Below are 24,343 nucleotides of genomic sequence, written 5' to 3' on the forward strand. Positions count from 1 at the left end.
GAGATCACCCAACTGTCACCCTTATATCCTTATTCACTACCTGAAATGTAGCGAAGACTCTATAAATATTTATTGAATGATAAGTTAGGTTTCAGACACACTGTACCTGAGAGATCTGCATGACCCTCAGGGATTCTTAGACTTAAGTTACACGTTATCTTAATTCACATTGTTCTGCTATTAAATGCAGTGTGCCAAAAAGGAAAAAAGAAAAAGAAAAAAGGTGAAAAAGGGAAAGCTTAAGTTTTGCTATGATTTGATATTTCTGTGATTATGTGGTGACAGTTTCCAGGAAGATTGAGGAGTTCCAATAGACCACCTTGTATCTTTTGCAGCACTTGGGCTTTAATCACATCTTACTGACTTTCTGTTTGAAAAATTGGTTCGATGACACAGTAGAATCTACACACCTAGCTGCCTGCCATACTGTGATTAGTAGCTAGGTAACCAGAGAGGTAGATGCTGATACGTCCTCTCCCCAGATCTGCCTTATGGTGCTAATCCAATGCCATTTTCCTGATTTTAAGTCTTCTTTGTCTCAGGACATTATTGTCATGTAAGGCAGAAAAAGAAATGCCCTTACTGACTAGCTATTTTTCTTCTTTTCTTTATAATGCACTTAAATCTGTTGCAGATATGCAGCAGAAAGTGCCACTACTTGTAATTTACTCAAAAAGGAAGAACTATGCAAAATTACTATTGGAGTTGTTTAAAATGCCTCTTACATTGCTTATGGGAGTAAAACAGCTCCAGTATCAGGCCTCTGTAAGCAGCAGAACAGGAGTTGGGTGGTTCAGGTCCTTGGTTTCCTGTGGTAGGGTAACTCTACTAAAGCAAGGGTTTTTTCATAGAAAGTAGCTAAAATCAATCTTGGCAGAGAAGAATTTTCCTTACAGCTACTAATAGGATAAACACATCAATGGCCTGACTGAAGAAAGAGGGCCTTCTGCTTCCTCTGCAGCAGACTGAGACTCTTCATGGAGGCTGGAGAGATGTAATGGGCACATACAACACTCTAATCCTGTCTGTAATTATAGAATCATTTTCATTTTCAAAATCACAAGGATATTTAAGTACACTTCCTCTTTTAAATGTTTTCTGAGAAACAGCAACAGGGTCTGTGAGCTACTAAACTGTGAACACAAAGACTTTCAAAACTTACTTATAAATATGTTTGTTACAGGCAATTACAGTTTGTTCACATTATCTCCAGAATCTTTGGCATAGGAAATTAAATTTGCAGACATAAGCTATCTGATAAATAAGCCTTGTGACCATCCCTATAGATACACGGTATGGTTCACTTATTAGTAAAAAAAATCATTTGAGTTGACTCTCTGGGTCTAGTTTTCTCCTTCTTCAAAATAAAGTGTGCTTCCAGCAGATTCTAATTCAAACACAATTCAAAGGCTCATTCTATCACAAGGTAAAAGCTTTCTACAGACTTAATTCACTGGAAAACAAAAGGTGCAGGCAAAGGCCAAATCATATGGATAGAAAAGGAAGTAAACCAAAACCTAAAGAGAACGCAGATTTTATGGCGTGCCTGGCATGATAGTGGCAATAGGGATGATGGCAGCTGATGTCCACTGAGCGCCTACTGTGGACTAAGTGTTTTATATGCATTCAGTTAAGACAACAACCCTGCAAAATAGGCATTATTACCTCTATTTACAGAAAAGACAACTGAGGTCAGAAGGGGCTGATGACTTCCCTAACTTCATAGCTTGTAAAAGGGACAGTTGGCCTGGGGACTGGGGTTGGTTTGGTTCCAAAGCCCATGCTGTTTCCACTGAGTCTTGCTGCCACCCCCAGCTGAAGCGGGGACATTTGGTCTCTCTAGAGAGAAAGGCAACAGCTTCCACTGAGCCGTGGGCCCCGTAACCTTATCCAGTAGGAGGAAGCACCACAGTGTCTAGCAGTACAACCTTTGGCCATTTGGCTTTGAGTCCTTACTCCCCTACTAGCTGTGCAACCTCAGCAAGTCCTGCAACCTCTCTGAGCTTTAGTTTTCTCATTTATAAAATGAACATGACAACTGATTCAAATAGTTGTTTTAAGGATTAAAGTGTAATGGAAAAGTGTCTGGCAGATCACCTGGCTAAGTTTGAGTATTAGTAAGTGGTGATTATTATACTTGTAACTGTATATGCAACTTAAAACCACAGATCAATGGGAGAAACTATGACCTCAAAGGTGTTATTTAACAGACCAGCTAATAACAATAAAATAACCTAGTGCTTTCTATGCTACAAGAATACATGTTTGTACATTAAGAAATTCATATTAGTATCAACAGTATCTAAATTATGTATTTTTAATTTTTGTGAGTGCTTTCCCATTTTATTATGAGTATTTTTAAACCACAGGAAAGTTGAAAGAACTGAACACTGAGAACCCATATACCCATCACCTAGACCTACAGTCAACATTTTACAATACTTGCTTGATCACATATCTATCAATCCATTTTTTAAAATGTATTTCAAATCAAAGAGGAGACATTACTACATTCACTCTGAACTACTTCAGCATACGTAGCATTAACTGAAGCTCAATATTTGTTTAAGATTCTCTTTTTACTTTTAGGTAAAATTTACATGCAATATACACACAAATTGTACAAATACAATTTGATAGTCTGACAAATGTACACACTTGGCAATTGCAGCTCCCGTCAATATATAGATTCCCGGTCAATATACAGATGATTAGCTTTACTCCAGAAAGTTCCCTCATCCACATTACATTTTAAGTGAGGAAGCTGTGGTGTACGGAAAAAAAACATTGGGCTCGAGAATCAAAGGGTCTGGGTTCAAATCTCACCTCTATTACTCATTAGAAACACATACAAGTGTGCACACACACACTCCATGTCCTCTCTTTCTCTCTATATTTATATATATCCTTGGTTTTCTACCATAAAAAAGAGATAATGCCCATCTCACAAGGTCTTTTGTAAAAGTTAAATACAAAAATACCTGGAACACAGTAAGTATTCAGTAGATGTAATCAAATTGGAATCATTACCTTGGTACTTTCTATCTTTCTCCCACCTCTCTCCAATCTGAGGATATTGTCTTCAAAAAGAAAAGTAAGGACACACACACAAAAAGCAGTTGCAAAAGAGATGAGGGGGAAAAAGGCATCTCTCTGCATAGGCAGTAATCTCCCAATTTATCCACTCTGACTTCAGCTAATTAAACATCTGTCTCAATGGTCTCCTTAGCAAATTAGTCATCCCCACTTTGTGACATTGATTGTTGGTTGCAGCCTTTTCCCCACTTGCTACCATTCCCAGAAACTTCTAGGAGTTTACTCACCAGGCACATGGCAAGGAATGATGCAGGGTCCCCATTAACCCCCTACAGTTGCCCTTGGTGCCACTGCTGTTCATAATGCTGCCAAGCGTGTCCTTAGATCTGCTGCCCCAAAATAAACCCGTTAAGGGGTAACAATGTTTTTGTCTGTATTTCTGACTTCCAGATTATGATGCATTTTCTAAGTGCTATGTACACGTACCAGACTAAAGTATTTAATAAATATTTAACTAAAAATCTGTTTTTTAAACTAGTGTTGATGACAAAGCAATCAGGTAACAGAAGTTCTCAAATAGGAGGTGGATTAAAGTCTGGTATATTATTAGACAGCTTTTTCTGAACGTATAAACAAAAGCTTTGCTGGTGCTCAAAGGGCCGGCAGGCAAACAAGTGAAGCTGTGTGGCTTGGATGCGTGATCCATTTCTCTACATGATGGGGGGTGTGTGCGCACACATGCCTGCTTTGGCAGGAAGTAGGGGGAGGTGAGGTGGGGATGAGCTGTATTCTAAACTATAGAGCACATCTTAAAAATGGTATTCTGAAATTAGGCTTTTTCTCAATCCTTTTTCCCATTAAAATAGTCGTGACTGACCAAAGAACTATCTTTTAGAAAGATAAAATGGCTAATAAATACATTTAAAAATACTAAACGACACTAAAGACCCAGAAATGCAAATTAAAATGAGATACTAGCTGCTAACCATCAATTTGGCAAAAACTAAAGACTGATAACATTCAGTGCTGGTAAGGAGCTGGTGAAAAGGGCATTCTCACATACTCTTGGAATGCCAAAGAATGGGCATAAACTTTTTTTTTTTGAGACAGAGTCTTACTCTGTCACCCACGCTAGAGTACAGTGGCACAATCTTGGCTCACTGCAATCTCTGCTTCCCAGGTTCAAGCGATTCTCCCTGCCTCAGCCTCCTGAGTACCTGGGATTACAGGCACCTGCCACCTAACTTGGTTAATTTTTGTATTTTTAGTAGAGACGAGGTTTCGCCATGTTGGCCAGGCTGGTCTCAAACTCAACCTCAGGTGATCTGTCTGCCTTAGCCTCTCAAAGTGCTGGGATTACAGGTGTAAGCCACTATGCTCGGCCAGACATAAAGTTTTTGAAAGGCAATTTGTTTTCCTCAACACTTTAAATAAATATTTGACAAGCAATCCATATTTAAAATCTAGCACAAATATGCAATGAATATTCAAACAAGATTGTTCACTGCATGTTTTTGTAATACTGAAAATTTGGAAATAATCTAAACATCCTTCAATATAGAGCTAAGTTGAACAAATTATTAGGAAGATAAAATGTGTGGTCACTCTAATATAGAATAATGCTTATGACATATTGAGTTTAAAAAGTAAACGCAATATCATATATACTGTGTGACATAATTACCCTAAAAACCCTAACACATATGCATTTTTCATGAGTTCACTTAACAAGCATTTACTGAGTATACTATTTGACAGGTACCTTGAGAGATGTTGAATATGTAAGTGATTTAAAAAATAAAAACAAAAACAAAAAACAGGAATCCTGTCCACATGAAATGTATAATCTATATGTATATCTGTATGTGAACTGAAGAAAAAAAAAACAAAGGATTTACACCAAAGGAAGTTATAGGAAACCTTCATTTTTTACTTCACACATCTCTAAAATGTTTGCTTCTTCCCCAACAAGTATTTAATTTTATTTTAAAAATATCTTTAAATGCCACTACCTTCTTTTGATATTAACTCCAGGAGATCTGGCCACAGGTCAAAGCTATTTCAATTCTCCCAAACTGTGCATTTAGCTCTAATGAAAGAAACCAGATGTTCCCATAGTGTCCAACCCTCCATTTCCCAATGAGTAGCTTCTACTCTTCTGCACGCCTTAATTCAGGGCTCCACTATCTGTTGGACAGATTTCTTGAGAGCCTCTGCATTGGTGTCTCTGCTTCACATTCTTTGGCCTCTAATTCATTTGTACAATGCAGATGAGTGTTTTCTAAGAGAAATTCTGATTATATATTGCCCTTCTTTCAACAGATCCCCTCTGCCATCAGAATAAAGTTCACATTCAACACAGCTTACATACGGACATGACCTAGCCCCTGACAACCACAGCAGCCTGAACACTCTTTCCCATCCCTCTTTACCTGCCTAGTTTCTATTCATCTTCAGATTTCAGCTTGGGATAGTCTTCCCTGACTCCCCAGGATGGAACTAGGGCTCCCTGCTTCCCATGTGCACCCAGGCCCTATACCTACTTCCATGAATCCCTTGTATGGTATTATAATTGCCTGCTTATCCCAACTAAATAGAAAGCTGCTTGAGAGTAGGAACCATTTCTTGGTCTTTACAAAATTCTCAGTGCCTACACAGTGCCTGTTACAAAACAAGCTCCCAAAACATGAATGCACTTCTATTTTTAAGCTCACTTATCAGGCCTGGCCTGGTCGGATCTGGCCCTGCCTAGTTTCTGTAGCTTTCCTGCTCCAATGATTTGGAACTTCTATGTTTTGTCACTACATCTCAAAACATGTTGTCTCCTCTACTTAGAATGTTCTTCTCATTTACCCATCTGGCAAAGTTCTAATTAATCTTCAAGGAGCCATCAAATAAATCACCCCAGAGCATCTTTTCTCAGTCCCCTACCCAACCCAGTAGTTTCAAGTAGGACTCCCTTACCTGTGCTGCTTTAGTAGCTTATATACATCTGCTTGACAATTTACCACATTTTAATCCCCCTTTTTATGTGTACTCATTGGGTTTTTCACCTGATTTCTAGTGCAGCACGGCACAGAGCAGGCAGCATGGCACAGAGCAGGCAGCATTTGATGACAGTTGAACTAAACAGGGCATCTCAGAGCCACACAGAGCTTAAGAGCACACACGGCCCTTTCCTCCAGTGCCTTGATTAATCCTCACTCAGCCTCTCCCATGTTAGAGTTGAGGAAAGCGACGCTTAGAGAGGTTAAGTACATCATTACACACATATACGGTTTCCAGAATTTCTTAATTCTGAGATAGATTTTCATTTTTTAAAACATTTATAAAATCAGGATGCAGTTTACAATCAATATGTACACGTAATGCAGAATTATTTCCTGAGAAGCTATTATTAAATTGGCGGTGCTCTAGAATCAGACCCTAGTGAACCCAGGAGAAGGCTGTCTGACTTCTAAGTGTGTGTGTGTCTCCCATACCACCACATAGCCTCTTGGGGCATATGTCTTTTTTCTTCCTTTCAGTCTGCTTTTTCATTAATCGAATCCACCCTTATGACTGCCCAGATGATGTGAATGAATATATTTTATAATGGAAAAGGAACTTCTGAAAGATTAGCGACTAGCAGGAAGAGTAAATGCTGGTCAAACATAGTTTTGGCAAATGATATATTTCAAGTTTTTCTGAGGTGGTAGTTGCGAGAGCTCATAACACCCTTCTAAAATAATTGGGTCTCTAAAGTGGTTCCAAAAGATTTTTGCTTGACATAAATTCTCTAAATTTCCAGGCTTTCTGGATAAAATAGTTGACTGCAATGCCACTATCTTCAACGTGCTGTGCTCTGTATTTGGGAAGATCCATCAGGAGCCTCAGAGCACTCCAGACAGGGAGAAGCTCAGGTGAGATGGAACAGTAAGATAAAGAGGCAGAGAAAGGAGGCAGGCAGGAATATTGAACTCAGAGCTCCTTGCCCGGGGCACTTCTGAGTCACACATTTAAACACTTTAGCAGCCCTAATTTACTGTAGCATTTTCCCAATAGGTCACTGGATATTGAGTGTCAGGTCTGTTTCCTATTCATCCCCTATGCATGAGTAGCATCAGCATGATTACTTATTCTTCCATAAGGAGGAACAATTGTCTGCAGAATTTACTGCCTTTTTTTTGACAAAGATCACTTAAACAGTTCTGTTTTCCATTCATTCATTCATTCAGTGTTTATTCTTTTAAGGATTATCTGCTACAGCATAAGGAAACCACAAATCTGTGTCCCTGGCTTACATACAAACTCTACTTTGATAGAAGAAAGAATACTGGATTTTCTGTATCAATTGCACATGAAGTAGGACTCTCTGTTCAACCCTATAGCCAGAAGATTCTTTAGCTTACATTACCCTTCAGAGGGCATTTCAGGCTAGAAGGGTGTTAAAAACCCTACTCCATCTAAAATATATATGGGTTTCCCTTTTCCACAGGGCAACTTAGGACAGGTGTATGTTGCTTTAAGAAAGCTAGACATAAAACATTAAAACTGACACCAATACAGACAAATTGTGCAATTACAAAAGAATTCCTGGCTTTATATCCAGATTCACCACAGGGTTCCTTTAAATGCTGCACTTCCCTAGTGCATTTAGATCTCAGAATCAATGAACATTTCTGTTTACAGAATTTTAAATTTGTTCTCCCATTAGGGTTCTAATAAGCAACATGGTACAAATAAAAAAAGTATGGGTTTTGAGGTCAAAAAAGCCTGGGCTCCAATTTAGATTCACCATTTACTTACTGAGGAAACTTGGGTAAGTTTAACCTCTTAGAGCTGAGGAAAGTGAGGCTCAGAGAAGTACATCATTACATATACAGTTACCATAGGTCCTTAATTCTAAGATGCACCTCTTTTTTCCTTTACTTTTAACATTTCTAAAGCCTCATCTTCAAACAAGGCATAATAAAATCTACTTTCCAGGGATGTTGTACAGATTAAATGAGGTAATATTTCTAGGTACACCAAGGCACTCCATTCATTAACTCCCATGTCCTTGGAAGGGGTCCTCCTTTTGGAAAGACCAACTCCTCCCATGGCACACAAATCCCCTTTAAAATAACTCCCCCCACAATACAGAGAATACAGAGTCTTGCTGTGTCACCCAGGCTGAAGTGCAGTAGTGTGATCATGCCTCACTGTAGCCTTGACCTCCTGGGTTTAACCAATCCTCCCACATCAGCCTCCCGAGTCACTGGGACTACACGCGTGTGCCACCATGCCTGGCTAATTTTTAAAATTTTTTGTGGAGACAGGGTTTCACTATGTTGTCCAGTGTGGTCTCAAACTCCTGGGTTCAGGCAATCCTCCAGCCTTGGCCTCCCAAGTGTTGGAATTACAGGTGTGAGCTACTGTGCCTGACTAAAATACACTTAATAAATAATAAATTTATCTGTATACAACTTTCTCAGTCTATCTGGCACGAAAATAAGGCCTACTGTGTGTGGTATTATGGAGACTGACCCTGCCGCAGCCAGTCTACTACAGCAGGTCCACAGTGGGTCACAGGCTCTAAATTCCGCACCTCCCCATGGCCTTGGGTGCCCAGGGTCTCTTCCTGATCTGTATCCCTCTGTCATAAGGCAATCATCAACTCTGTATTTTTTTCTCTATTTCTTTCAAGTTCTTTTATTTCTTTGTGTTCATACTCTCTGTATGTCTCTTATCCTCTTTGGGCCTCAGTGTATTTCACAGTGGTTAAAAATTTGGATTTAATTCTATACAGAACTGAAAGTCATTGAAGAGTTCGGAGCAGATATGCTCTGGCTCGTATTTTAAAATCTCTCTTTGGTTGCTGTGTAAACAAGACTGGAGAGAGGCCAAGAACACAAGCAGAAAAACCAGCCAGGGTGCTATTTCAGCAGTCTAGGTGGAGAATCATGGTGACTTGGACCCATCCAACAGAGATGAAGACAACTAAATGGATTCAGGATATATTCTAGAGGTAAAACTGATAAGACTTGCTAATGGATAAGATGTGGGGAGGCAGTGCAGGAAAAATTCAAGACTGACAGCTGGATATGTGGCTCACGTGAATGGGTAGATGATGGTGCCACTTACTGTGCAGGGAACCTGCTTTATCTCCCTTAAAGGGTCAATTTCACTACAATTTTTTTTTTGGCGGGGTGGGGGGTTAAGTAAATTAAACTGCAAAGTAATCTTAAATGTTCTTTTTACATTAAAATATGGTAAGCCACTGCTTTGACTGGCATTGTCCCTGCCCTACTCCTAAACTGTTCATAGCTTAAATGTGAAGGTCATTGTTTAAATGTCAATTTCTCAGAGAGGGGCTCCCCGAACACCCTATAGGATGAAGAGAGCTCCCCTGCATCCTATTATTCTCCCTCTCAGCCCCTTATGTATACTCTTGCTCTAGAAAAAGGTCCTCCTTAGGTCTGACACAGGGGAGCACATAAGTGAATGTACGACATAGCTACAGACACATTATGGATCAATATTTACATTTTACATGAAATTTTTAAGATACAACTTAAGAGTCCAATGATGCCATCATTGTCCCTCAGACCAGAACCCCATACCCTGTTGTACATGTTTACTCCCCCTCTGCTCCTAGTACTACTTGGCGGAATAATGTTTGAGAAGCCCCGTAGATTATCTCACTGGTGACATTCTAGGGGTCTTGTGAAAACAAAGTAAATTAGCAAGCAATAAGGTGCTCTGTGATTCTAAACAGATATAGAGTTAGGAGGGAGTCCACTTGACAAAGCTAACACTTTTCTTTCAAGTTCTACATGAAATTTTATAAAAGTAGGAATGAATGTCACTAGGCTTATTAACAATATTGTAAGAACTTTTTAAAAGAATCTTCAGACTAATAAAAATTTGTCTTTCATATCAAAAGAATGGACAGGAATAAGAAAAAGTTAAGATGCTCCTGTTCAATCTTTCCACAGATAATACAGAAAATCACCTCTATTTCATAATGAGACTACTGAGACAAGTTATGCGGAAAACTATTCTGCTTAGCAAACCCCACTTTGATGCTCTCTCTTCTGTAGATCTAGACGTATCTATATTTCTGTGTCAATGTTAAAAATTGAAATTGATCAATTTCTCAGCAGTGTGTCTGTCATGCTCAACATAATGCTTCAGAAGGTTGGGAAGGGCTGATGGTTAACCGCATTTTTAAATAACAACAAAGTACTAAGAAACTCACAAGGTCACTGATTGTGAGGGTAAGCTTGACAGAGGGAGAACTTGAATTAAGGCCTTTATTCACTAAATAACAGCTTAGTATATTTTACTGCCTAAATCAAGGGACCTGACAAGCCACTCTTTACTGTGTCAAAAACACACCCACCCAACTGTTAACATGAGTAAAGAGGCTTCATCTAATTCTTCTAAAACTGGATTCTCCAATTACAATTTTCTTAAATAGTAGGGACTTCCTGCCAATGCAGGTAGATTCCAAATGTCAAGTAGGTCAGTAAAAAAAAATGAAAGGCTGAAGAGAAACTTTAAAAGAGACATTTAAAAATAGGCATAAAAAATAGACCTTAGCAGAGAACTGACTGAAACATACTGGGAAAAGACTACTATAGTATATTCTTTTCATATGAATATTAATAGAAAAAAAACCCATGCAGTGTTCATAGTTTTGAGTTGATGAAATAATTACAAATAATGCAAATCAAAATTTTAGAGCAGTTACAAGTGTCTGTAAATGACAGTCTATCCTAAAAAGCAAAATGATCTTGAAACCCTAAGGGCTTCAATTGACAAAGCTATTTATCTAAACAAAGAAGAGTTCTTTTACTCAAGCAAATACCTACCACCTTCTGATTTTTCACAAATAAAAACTGGGGAAGGAGTGCCAGACTGAAGGACAAGAGAGCAAGTATTAGGACTGCCATTAGGCCTACATTTTTATTTAATAATGAAATGTTTAAGTTCTAAATTTATTATTATTATCAAACAAACAGTTGTGTAGTCAGTCTGGAAAAAAGGTTAGAGAAATGTCTGTGGGCAAGGAACAAGTTCACTGTCAGCCTATCAAAGAATTTCTGAAATCTTGTTTTAGCACAACTAACCTCTGTGATAACTACTGACTCTACATGGCATGTGTATTTTGATTTGAAGTGGTATTTCCCCCCTTCTTCACTGACGTTCAATAAGGGTAGCAAAGAGACAAGTGCTGTTCTGTACTCAATCAGGTAAAAGCTGTTTGACGACAGGGCTGATCACTCTAATTCTGTTCCCAGATATGGGGCATGGTAGGCACATTTTTGCAAAGACTAAGCTGGTCATTGTGACAGAGGCCCAGGAAGTGCAGGATGACTGCCTCTAACCTGGCATCTCTTTCCACCAAGTTCATGACTAAGTTTATGTGTCATAATGGGTAACTAATAGGTATTTCATAGCCAACTATGAGCACCAACAATTTTTTAAGTACTTTCTATGACAAGAGGATTTTCCTCTTTTCATTAATCACTCTCCAAAAAAAAGTCTACTCTACAATACAAAAGTTCAAAAACACAAGATGTACCCTGCCTTTACCAACCTAACCTTAAACAAATATCTTTACCAAACTGGAGATCTTTCTGTTTTATGAGACCAGACTTATTAAAGCTACAGAAAGAGCTTCTTTTGTTAAAAAGATTTTTGGATTAAGAAAATGGACAGTAATTTATGTAAATGTATCAATCTCAATTGGCTTCTCTTGTATGAAAAGGAATAAATAATGCAGATCACTGTTTTTCAGATAACCGAGTCCTAACTCTTTGCCAAGGATATGGCAAAGACTCTGATGGAAATGGCAGTAATTTGTACACAAAGGTGAACATAAATAAATGTGTGTATGATAAACGCTGGAAATGGACATAGAAAAACGGGTATGCAATTGGACAGAGACGACGGGAGACAGAAGGAAAGATACTGGCTCAGCTGTATCTAAGTAAGTTCATAGCAGTTGCATGGTCTGAAAAATCTGTGACAGTGGAATTTCTACTAAGAAGCTTAAAAAAGTTTCACCTTCTCCTTGGACAATTCAGAATAAGGCCTTCTTAGAATATAATGCATTATATCACAAATATACCTTTATATAAAATATTTGGGAACAAAACAAGAGTAAAGAACCAGGATCCAAAAGGGTGAATGCCTACTAAATATCTTCGATTATCTAAAGCTGTTTAAAAGCTATTAGATTGGCACCTGGAACCCCAAAATATCCACTTTTCACTGGGAAGGAGTGGCTGTGCCTCTTCAATCATCCCCTAAATGCAAAGAAGTTTGACCCCCATGCAATGGATAAAAGTCACCCAAAAAATGAACAAAAGAGGTGTTTGGAAAAACCAGAACACCATTCATCCCAGCTAACGACTTGTTCATTATGAGTGATGATGGATAAAGACTTCTCATGCTGAGATGAAATCAAGATTTATATGCATTGTTTCCTCTCCCAACTTGTGGGAAGATCATCATCATTTAATTCTATCTCTGCGGCCAGTGATGGGCATCCAGAGAGCTGGTTATCAAACGGCGCAGTCAGCTGGCAAAAGCCGAAACGTGCAGTTGGCACATCTGGACGGAGCCGCCACAGCCGAGGGTGAACAATGACTCCTGGCAAGCATCCAAATTGCTTGCAGACGCTAGCAGGTCTCATCTACAACCGCCCCTACCAGCATCTCTCTCTCTCTCTCTTTTTTATGAGAATCAGATTTTCATTGCTCCATTCAATTGCTCTCCTCTGCCATTTTTTACAGCTCTTATCGTTCCCCTGGAATATGGCCTTGAGACAGCTCATCCGTGTCCTTCACTGTGTTATCTCTTCTAACTTTTATTAAAACTTCAGCTTTCATCTGAAGATAGCTAATTAAATCTGGAACAGATTATATGCCTCCCCTTAAAAAGAGCACAAAACTATTTTCTTCAACCTCAGCAATGCTTTTTTTCTTTCCAAAAGGTAAAATCAAAGGTGTTTAAGAAGTCTCTTTATTTATAGAGCTAAGATATTCAACATGTCATATATGAGTTGATTTATATTAAAGTTGTCTGTGATATGACAAATCTTTTGAGCTATTTCTCAAGATAATTATTTCTCAATCCTGTATATATCCTTTAAATATCACAGCTAATACTATAAGCATATTTTCTATATAAAGTTGGGTAATGAGGAGTTATTTGTGCACATCAAGTGATTTGTCTTTTTATTCGTCTTTTTTTTTTTAAAGGTTGCCCTCATTTGATAAGGATGAAGAGAAATTTTTCCTTTCTTGCCCATACCACAAATATTAGTAACTAAAAGTTCTCCCGTGGGAAATTATGTGAAAACATGAAATTAATAGCAGTGATTCAAGTTTAGGACTGATTCGGTTTTCAAGACAGCTTTACATCAACTGATCATCAGCAAAAGTAGCTCTGTCTGAGTCTACCACAAATTATTAATGAAGGAACTTCCACAATTGACATGAATACATTCTTCTCACATATGCTGCTAACCCAGTCCCTTTCTGAGGCCCAGGGGCAGTGTACAATCACCTTTTCTTGTGTAGATCTGCTAACCAAACCTTCTAGCAATGACATCTGAAACAATCTAGCCAGCCATCACACACACACACACACACACCCTATGCCCTTTTAATAAGGGTTAAGCTTCTACTACTGTGAGAATATGATTTAACTATCCCACCTGAAACTTTCTGGGATCCTTTTCTTCGTTTCACTGCCTTTAGTAAGATTTCCTTCATGGTAACCTTTGTGTTGTCCACCTGAATAAGGGAGAATCCATGAGCAGCATTTCTGTAGGAAAAGACAAATATTAAATCATCACCAACATTCATCCAGAGAGATGTTACTGTGATCTTCACTGTGTTTAAGCAAGTTTTTTTTTGTTTTTTGTTTGTTGTTTGGTTTTGTTTTTGAGATGGAGTCTTGCTCTATCACCCAGGCTGGAGTGCAGTGGCGCAATCTCGGCTCACTGCAAGATCCGCCTCCTGGGTTCACACCATTCTCCTGCTCAGCCTCCCAAGTAGCTGGGACTACAGGTGCCCGCCACTACACCCGGCTAATTTTTTGTATTTTTTTTTTAGTAGAGACGGGGTTTCACCGTGTTGGCCAGGATGGTCTCAATCTCTTGACCTCGTGATCTGCCCGCCTTGGCCTCCCAAAGTGCTGGCATTACAGGCACGAGCCACTGCACCCGGCCGTGTTTAAGCAAGTTTTAAAGTAAGTGCATACTGAGGTGCCAATCATTTAAAAATAGGTTGAATAAATATACTTCTAATGGTGGGTGGCGGGGGGGCAGTGATAAAAGATTCTAGCATGAGCAGTTCCATGTGAAAGAGAGGTCACGCTTAGGGAAGGTTCTTCTAATTTGTCCAAGTTGAACCTAAGTGGTCTGTGTGGGTCAGCAGCACCATGGGTTCCTAGTGTTGGCTTCCAAACCAAATCTTGCAACAAGGATTGACAACTGATAAACTTGGCTTGTGTCAGTAGATGTCACTACAGGCAGATACTGCCATCATACTAAGCTCATGGAGCCCCAGACAAAAAAAAACGTCATGTGGGGCCGGAGGGCAGTAATACGCCAAAGTAATTGAGAAGGAGGAAAAGAAAATGCTCCAACTAGCTAGTAAATATATTTCTTTATTCATACACACACACTCTTTTTTCGAGACGGAGTCTCACTCTGTCACCCAGGCTACAGTGCAGTGGTGCAATCTCAGCTCACTGCAACCTCTGCTGTCCGGGTTCAAGTGATTCTCCTGCCTCGGCCTCTCCAGGAGCTGAGATTATAGGTGCCTGCCACTGTGCCCGGCTAATTTTTGTAGTTTTAGTAAAGATGGGTTTCACCATCTTGGCCAGGCTGGTCTTGAACTCCTGACCTTGTGATCTGCCTGCCTCAGCGCCCAAAGTGCTGAGATTACAGGTGTAAGCCACAGCACCTGGCTGTATTTTTTTTTAAATAGTCTACACTTCAGTATGAATGATTTAATCTACTTAGTCCTAGAAAGTGAAAATATTAGCTGAAGCACAAGTAATTATAAGACAAAACACTAACGCTCCTTGTAAGCTTCCAATTAATCAAACTGGGTGGGGGAAAGGCTTCATCTAGATTGGAAAAAAACCACTAAGGAACAAGTACTCTAAAAACAGAAGCCCATCTCCTGTGTGAGGTATAACTTCACCAAGACTGTTAATTGCAATAGCAAGTATCACAAATACTACTCACTACGCTTGGGCACTGGAACAAAACAGACCAATTCCAAGTAGCTCATGTAACAAACAGGACCCAAGTTTCCAACTATGGAACATGGGAATTGCCACAAGGAGTTTGGTCGCATTCCCATTTCTCCATAAGAATCTCTAAAGGGAATGTGGCCAAAAAACATGGCAGAACTTCGTATTGACAAGAAATCTGAAAGAAAAGCCAAGCCCCAAGCTAAGCTCTGGAAAAGCTTCCCAATGGTAGGACAGGCTGGGAAGGGCCTTAAGCCTAGGTTGGACCCAACCAGGTGGCTGACTCTCCACAGGGGCTGGGGGCCAATCTCAAAACCAAGGACCTAATTTGCTTCCCTAATACAGAGACATCTCCACAACCCTCCTCTCCATACGGCTTGCTGTTTAATCCTTGACATTCCATTTGTTAAAAAGAAAAAGCCGATGCTGGTCTGGCCAGCACCATCATCCATTTTAACTTGGTCAAGTTCTTGCTATCGAACAGCAGGCCTGAGAACTGTCAAGCTAATTTTACTGAACACTCTGTTACTGAATCATGCCTGAGTCCCAGCCATTCTTTACCTCAGAAGCTGGACCCCATCCCAGAACAATCTTTAAAAGTTTATTTTACTGATCAAAGCAAAATAAGAAAAAGCTCTTTTTAAAAAACTATATTTAGGGAGCGATGCAGTAAGTGATACTTTGGCAAGAGTACTGAAATGTAAAGTGCCTTGTGCATTTATAAACTTGGGGGTATTTGCTCTGGCGCTAGGCCAGTGTGTGTTTGGAACAAATGCCAGTCAACCACGTTCAGATTTGCCTTCCCCTGCTTTCTCCTCAGAAGTCAGTATGCACTCCATCTGTGACAATATGTTGGGCGATGGATGAGTAGGGCCTAAAAGAGAACACAAGTTCTTGGGTACTCACAAACTAGTACTGGCCTGGACCTCATGAACTGCCATCCACCTGGTTCTACCAGAACTACTGTAGATTTCAGTCTGCTTAGAAACTGCTTACGTTCCCTCCTAATCTGCTGCCGGCTGACAGCATTATTTCCAGCCAATACGTTTATCTTTTTCAGCAAAGGCAGACTAAAAGCTCAAAAGGAAGCCTTGTGTTTGGACTAACTTCCATAAATTAAAAGTGTCCTTTTAAAAGATTTTTGAGCAGAGGAAAATCCCCAGTCTGTATTTTTCTGTCATTTTACCAAAACGTACCTGGGTGACAAGGTTAAAGCAAGCAGAGGAAATCCCTGGCACTTATCATCCACAGGCATTACTGATAAATTGTGTGGTGGAGGAATAAAGGATTACCTTCTGTATTTTTTCATTACACTTTTCTTTTGTTACAGAATACATAAATCCATTGTGGCACAATGTAATATGTATCACCATGCTACACCTGCGGACGCTTCCGAGCGGCTGCCATGTCTGTGCAGTCAGGAATGATAAGTGAACCACCCGTGAATGTTAACGATAGTGATCATTCTGAGGTAACTCGGCTCTCCATCTTCCTTTACAGCCTCCGTGCTGAAGCCAGGGTAGCAAGGTTCATGAGAGGAAAATGAAAACAACAGCGAAGGGAAGGGGCACGCGCGGCCCTCGGAATGGACCTTCTTGAGTGTGCAGTATCTTACTCTGGGGCTCCATTTCCGTAAAAACGTGCACGTTAAAAGGAGAAAGAGGTTCTGCCCTGCGTGCTGCACATTCAGGCAGACCTAATAAGAGTTTCCTCAGGTCAGTCCCACGCTCCGCTCCTTTCCCTCCAGACGAATGCCAACTTTGGATCTTGTTCCACATCTACAGCGCTTTGGGGGGAGATGGGCAGGGTTTTGTTTTTTGAGTAATACCCTCATATGTTTCCGAAACGTAAGAGCATAGAATGCAAGTGGTTCTCAGCCTCCGTCTAGATGCAAGTGTTAAGTTATGCTCCCATTTAACAAGTGGAGATGGAGACTTGCCGCCACAATTTTCAGCTTGACTTCCAAACATTCTGGGTTTTATGCCTCATTTCTTTATATCCAGGATTTTTTATGGGCTTTCTAAAAAGTCTATTGAAATACATCTTTTAAAGCCTTTACTTAATGTGGGACGCTGGGTTTGAGGCTGAGAAGACAATGATCCTGGGGGGAGTGCTGGTAGTGGGCAGGAAGGGTGCTCCTGGTCCCGGCCTGCCTTCCCTGTGGCACACGCTCCAGTCTCTGGGTTAGGAGCCGTGGCAGGGTGATCAGCCCTCGGATGAACAGGCAGGCTACACACAGACCCAAAGTCTCAGCTCAGAAACCGCTCCACCTCCTGCTCGCCTCAGGGACAGACAACTTGTTTTCCCCCAGAGCAGGGCATTCTAGGGACACTGAGAAGCAGCAGCTGCCCTTCCCACGGCTCCTTGGGCTGTCCACGCTGGGTCTAGGGTGAAACTCCATGTCAGGGAGCGGAAGAAACACTGCCAGGAGTGCTTCAGTCAATTCAAAGTTAGGTCCTGTCAAGTCTCGTAACCACTGAACAATGTATGGGCATTTTAAAAAGAGACTCCGCACTTGAGGAGTTCAGCTCCGTCCCAGCGCACAGCCACTCAGTTACTCCAGAGAAGTTTGTATGCCAGCATGAACCCAACGTAAGCAGGCTTTCTGTACTAAGCAGTAAGCGAGAGGCAATGGGAGCCACGGAGCCCACAGAGACACAGGTCTTCATCTGAAAAGCTTAGATTCTATCTTTAGGAACAGAGCTGGAACCAGAACTCAAGTTGGAAGGCAGCATACTAGAGAGGAAAGGGCATCGGCTGGGGGTTAAATACCCTTTGACCGAAATCCCGGTTCCGTGGCTAATGGAGATGTTGCTGTAACATGTGGGAACCTCAGCCGCATCCATGAAATGAGTAGGCTACTTCCCTATAGAATTGTCATGAGGATGAAACAGACAATGAATGCCAAGCACCTCACACTATGGCTGGCAAACAGTAAAGGGAATCGACATTAGTTCTCTTTTGTTCCCCTTGCCCTAAGTCATCATCCCAAAAGAAGAGGCCCCACTTCAGCCCCTCCTTCCCCTGCCTCCTAAGCAGAGACTGCTTATGGGGGGGGGGGGTGGGAGTCTCAAAACTCATTGCCTGTCATTGGTAACACAGGGGCATTAAAATGTGTGATTTGTTGAGCTTGGTGGCCATATTCAGGGGCATTGTCAGTGAGCAGCCTGTGGCCCAAGCATCAAAACTTCCCAAGAGCTCCAAGGGGAGCACTCTGGGTTCAGTTTTCAAAGTTTTCCTTTTTGAAAGTGTTAACTATGAAGCAGGTATGTTCCACCTCAACTTAATTCACTGGCTTTGCATGGTGATGATGGAAATTAAAAAATCATGGTGGTGTAGAGAATTTCAACAACATTTATTTAGAACTTTTTGATTTGCACAATACAAGTTGTCCACTGTTTAACAATTATAATAACAGCAACTACTATTTATTGAACACTTTCTACAGGCTAGGTGCTGTTTTAAGCTTGTTAAAAAATATCTGTATTGACTCATTCAATCCTAAAATAGGTACAATTATTACATCCATTTTATAGAAACTGAGGCTGAAGGCATTAGGGAATTTACCTGAGATCACTCATCTATTAAAAATCCTGTTTTGGATTCAGAAATCAACAATGTGGTCCCTAACCCAAGTTGCACAGTCCAGTGGGAGAAAAAGACAAGAAGCCAACAATTATAGTTCTGTGTAACAGTCACAAAGGCGGAGGCAAGTTCAGAGTGCTGCCAAAACAAACATAGGGCACTTAACCCAGCCACACAGAGGTGAGAGGGTCCGGGAAGCTTCCTAGTGGGGATGATGTCTTAAAACATAGACATCATTTAACTCTAAACCATGCTAGGAGAGACGGTGGCAGCACCAGAAGGCAGCAGAGCACAGTAAGCTCTAGAATAAAGTGACCTGGTTTGGAACCCCACCTCTGCTTTCATGGATAACAACATAATCACTTTAACTTCATTTCCTCATCTACAAAATGAGGATGATAATTATTCTTGGATTTTAAGATTGTTGTAAAGGCAAAATACTTCTAAAGTACTTACCATAATATCTGTCATATAATAAATGCTTATAGACAAGCCACTAGTTAAAAAAAGATAAATGCTTAATAAACAGTTAATATATAATAAGCATAAGCATTTTCTTCATATGTACAATGAAGTAATATATAATGAGACAATAATATTCAATATTTATTGAGCACTTACTTTGTTTAATCCTCCTAGAAAAGATAGGTGTTATTATGCATTCCATTTTATAACAGAGAAAATTGAGGTTTGGCAAGGTTGAGACATTTGTCTGGAGTTACACAATAAGTTAATATAGTATATAATTAATAAGTCCTGAAGGAGCCAGGACTTGAACCCAGATCAGCTAGACTCCCAAGTCTGTGTTTGTTAATCCCTCCACAGCCCCAAAGGCAGTCTTAGGGACTTGGGGAAAGAAGAGACTTCCAGGGAGCACATCTTCCATACCGGAACCACTGACCCAATCTGTGGAAAAGGTTCAACTTTCACTGTAACAAATTCAGCTTGACTATGAATGTCCAGACTCTTAGACTAACCATATGACCTACAAGATTTTTAAAGAGACCTGGAGAATGTCATGGTTTCAAAAGCCACAGTCTCAGTTTGCAGAAGTGGGAAAAGGTTGCTACGAGCAGTTCTCGAGTCTCCGGTCCTGACCAGTTCCCAATAGTGATGAAGACACACTCTAGTTCCCAACCTGCTCTGGTCCAATTCCATGCATGTTCATTCTCCAGCATTTCAAGGTAGAAAATGAAAATATATGAGCAAGAGAAGGCCTTGTAATAACTGCAGCATGCCTGCTTTAAAATAAGTCCTTTGAGTATGACTTTATCCATAAAGAGTTTACACTAGTGTGAATGCCACATTTTGTTTCCCCTTACACTGACCAAAAATTTTTTTAAAGATCAAAGCGTACTTTGGGAGCATGCAATGTTTGACATTGGACAAAGTACTCTTTTTCAAAACAGACATTTTCCAAAAACATAACTCGCTAGACTAATGGGCAGTGAGAAGCCAAAATGACTGCCCTCCGCCTTCTCCTTGTGTATCTTTGCCAGAGTCCTTGGGACTTGCCAAATCCGGTCATGCCTGCTTAGCTTGCTCGACTGATTGTGCCAGAAAAGAAAATAAGACACAGATGTATTTGAGCTCTTTGAGATGCCAGTAAGAGAGACAGCTAATGGCTTCATTTCGACCCTCCCCTTCCAGCTGGGCACAGGTGGGGGATAATGAGGTCCCTCTCCCTAATCAAACTCAATTATTTACTACTCTATATAACCGCAAAGACATTCACATTCCGTTCAGAATATAAAACACACCGTGGGCTACTTCCAACCACTGCCACTGGGTATTTATAACAAACTCAAGTGGCTAACAGTTTGCCTTGGCAGGAGTTTAAGTGTGTAAAGTTTTGCAAACTGTTTCTGTTCAAATATGTCCTGCTGAAATGGGGTCCCAGGCGGGGTTCCATAACTGTCAGGTCAGTGAACTGCATAACATCTGAGAATGTATTCACCATGCAGTGCAGACAGGATCTGGAAATCAAACGCTTCGTTCTATCACAACCTTCTGAGAAGCATCACAGTTTTTTCAACAGCAAGACTGACATTGTATTAATAAACATTCCAAGTCACTAGCCTGACATGTACATAGCAGCAGCTGACAGACTCCGACATAAGCTGAGGGGAGAACAGAGGAAATCAAAATGAGACATAGTAACTAAACACGGCCAAAGGGGGAAGCATCACCAAACCAATCACATGGGCTCAGAAATGGGAGCTCCCCAACTTTGAAGATACATATTAACTAAAGCAACAATCTGGTATAATTTTTAGATACAAAGTAAGTTGATGGTTATCTAAAATGTGTGCTTTTATGGTAGGAACAAAGCGAATCCTGGCACAATTTCAAGACATTCCGGTGAGCAAAACATACATATTTAGCTTGTCTGACCTTTAAATTCTTAGAAGTGTGTAATTAATGCTTTCCATCTTTATTACTTGCTCCAATATTTCTGTCACTTTAAACAGGCACAAAGAAAAATCCTTTCTTTTCTCTAGACAGTAGCTGTTGCCAAAAAGGAAATCAAGTCAGATTTACAAATACAAAATTAAACAGGCTGCATATGTTACATTTCCATACACGAGGACAATCTGGACAATGAAAATGTTTGCTAATACAACAGAATGAAAAGAAACAACACACAGTTGGTCCTCTATGACTCAAGCAAACAATAAATAACCAGGATAATTTATACTCATATTGTCAGGCCTGGTTACAAAGAACACAAGCATCTTCTTTTATTCCTTATTCTATTTTAGCTCTGCCTCTTACCAAACAGTATGGCCTTGAATTAGTAACTAACTACATGTCTCTGAGCCTCAGCTTATATATTATAAAAGTGAATTGCGTATAAGAAACTTTACTGATGGGGTGTGGCCAATTTTAAAATATCATAAAAAAGAAATAAATGATAAAAAAAGAAATAAATGAGATAGCATCTGTTGGAGGTATGAAACTGAATGAGTGTGTGAAAATGTTCTCCCTGCCCTTCTCTTTTTTTCATTCTCTAGACCACAAGGCAATAGCATATAACAGAAGGAAAGGCTTCAAGCTAATAACACCCTTTAATAAAGGTCTGGTCACTTGGGGGTATACTGTGGATTTATCATCAAGAAGGTAAACTAAAACTCCCCACTCTTCTGAAAAGCCCAGTAAAGAGCGTGAATGAACCTAGGGCACGCCTCTTTAAAAAAGCAGCTCATCGTTCCCTTTCTGCAGAGCCAAGAGAAGCCAAGGCAGTCTCTGGGAGCCTGCTGGGCCACAATGCCCAAGGCAGCCCAGCTTCTGGGCTAAGACCTTCCACTGTTACCTGACAGCTGTTACCCAAACAGCTCTTGGTTAGAACTGTTCCTTCCTCATGTTCCTCTAATATATCAAATATTTAAAGGAAAACACACATATATATATAGGAGACAGTTTAACTGCTCTGACTTCTAACCTAAGGAGATTCTGACCATTTTATTGGCCTTGACTTTTTTTTCCCCCCTTTAACGCCCTTCTTCCCCCACTCCAGAGTAGAATTCTGGCATAAAACTTTAATGTCAACACATATAAGGTAATCATACTACCACAGTGGTTTTTGTCATTGCCACTTTTGAACTCAATTCAGTCTCACAAATTCTGACTAAATTAGGCCTGTGTTGGGAATGGGAGAAGGAGACGAACAAGGCAGGTCCCTATCCTTGAGAGGCACTTAGCCCACTCAAGATCTCATTCTCCCTTGTCCTACTTTGTCTAAAGGAACAGTAGGCTTTGGCTTGGTCACTGCTGGCAAGAAACACTTCTCAAGATGCTGGGCACTATCTGAGCTCCAGCTCTTTATCTGGTTTTGGGGGTCAGCCAAAAACCTTCCCATTCCTCCCACTCCCTATTTCTCCTCTCTGACACTCCTGATATCCAAACATCTTTACTGCTTAGGCTCAAAGTAGTCAGCAAGTTAGGGATTCCCATTTATAGATATATTTGCTCTGTCCAAAATCAATCAGGAACAATGGATAGCTTAGGAATCCACTTGAAGATTTGTTAAAAGAGGCAGTTTCCATTAGCAGGCTCCTGATTTGCAAGTTGTTAGAATAATCAATTCTCCTTCTCTGAACAACAACTCTATCCAGGGGATTCCTGGGGTCCAGGGGTTCTAGAGGGAAGGCTAGATAGATCTAGTCTTGATTTAGTAAGAACATCAGAAGACATCCAATTTCACGTTCCCTCCACAGAATAGTTTTCCAATGAGAAATTCATTAATTAGTTCCTCTTTAAAAAATGTAAATAATTGTCTTTGGTTCTGTTTATATGCTGGATTACATTTATTGATTTGCGTGTATTGAACCAGCCTTGCATCCCAGGGATGAAGAACTCCAACAAATTTACAAGAAAAAACAAACAACCCCATCAAAAAGTAGGCAAAGGATATGAACAGATACTTCTCAAAAGAAGACATTTATGCAGCCAAAAGACACATGAAAAAACGCTCATCATCACTGGCCATCAGAGAAATGCAAATCAAAACCACAATGAGATACCATCTCACACCAGTTAGAATGGCAATCATTAAAAAGTCAGGAAACAACAGGTGCTGGAGAGGATGTGGAGAAATAGGAACACTTTTACACTGTTGGTGGGACTGTAAACTAGTTCAACCATTGTGGAAGTCAGTGTGGCGATTCCTCAGGGATCTAGAACTAGAAATACCATTCGACCCAGCCATCCCATTACTGGGTATATACCCAAAGGACTATAAATCATGCTGTTATAAAGATACATGCACACGTATGTTTACTGCAGCATTATTCACAATAGCAAAGACTTGGAACCAACCCAAATGTCCAACAATGATAGACTGGATTAAGAAAATGTGGCATATATACACCATGGAATACTATGCAGCCATAAAAAATGATGAGTTCATGTCCTTTGTAGGGACATGGATGAAATTGGAAATCATCATTCTCAGTAAACTATTGCAAGGACAAAAAACCAAACACCGCATGTTCTCACTCATAGATGGGAATTGAACAATGAGAACACATGGACACAGGAAGGGGAACATCACATTCTGGGGACTGTTGTGGGGTGGGGGGAGGGGGGAGGGATAGCATTAGGAGATATACCTAATGCTAAATGACGAGTTAATGGGTGCAGCACACCAGCATGGCACATGTATACATATGTAACTAACCTGCACATTGTGCACATGTACCCTAAAACTTAAAGTATAATAATAAAAAAAATGTAAATAATTATAAAATATAATTCACAATCTTTGCATGATGGAATGAAGACAAATTTAAAAATTTCTTTTATATGCAGAAACAGATCTATTTCCCAATTTTGCTATAATGGACACATATTAATTATATAATAAAAAATAACTCAAAGGAAGGTTAAACCCCATTCTCACCTTAGTGTAAATTATTCCCACTGAGAATCCCTGACAGAAATAACAATAGCAACTATGTAACACTTCCTACATGTCAGA

At 40.1% G+C, this 24,343-nt stretch overlaps 1 protein-coding gene across 9 annotated transcripts in view; it reads right to left on the reverse strand.

Annotated features, from left to right (window-relative positions):
• MAPKAP1 (MAPK associated protein 1) overlaps window positions 1-24,343 on the reverse strand; it is a 265,491-nt gene that overhangs the window by 90,139 nt on the left and 151,009 nt on the right. For all 9 annotated transcript variants that reach the window (XM_054519346.2, NM_001131510.1, XM_024251698.3 and 6 more), the window contains 1 exon segment: window positions 13,730-13,839. In XM_054519346.2, the coding sequence (XP_054375321.1) occupies window positions 13,730-13,839 (110 nt within the window).

Source organism: Pongo abelii, chromosome 13 (assembly GCF_028885655.2).
Source record: "Pongo abelii isolate AG06213 chromosome 13, NHGRI_mPonAbe1-v2.0_pri, whole genome shotgun sequence".
Taxonomy (NCBI): Eukaryota; Metazoa; Chordata; class Mammalia; order Primates; family Hominidae; genus Pongo; species Pongo abelii.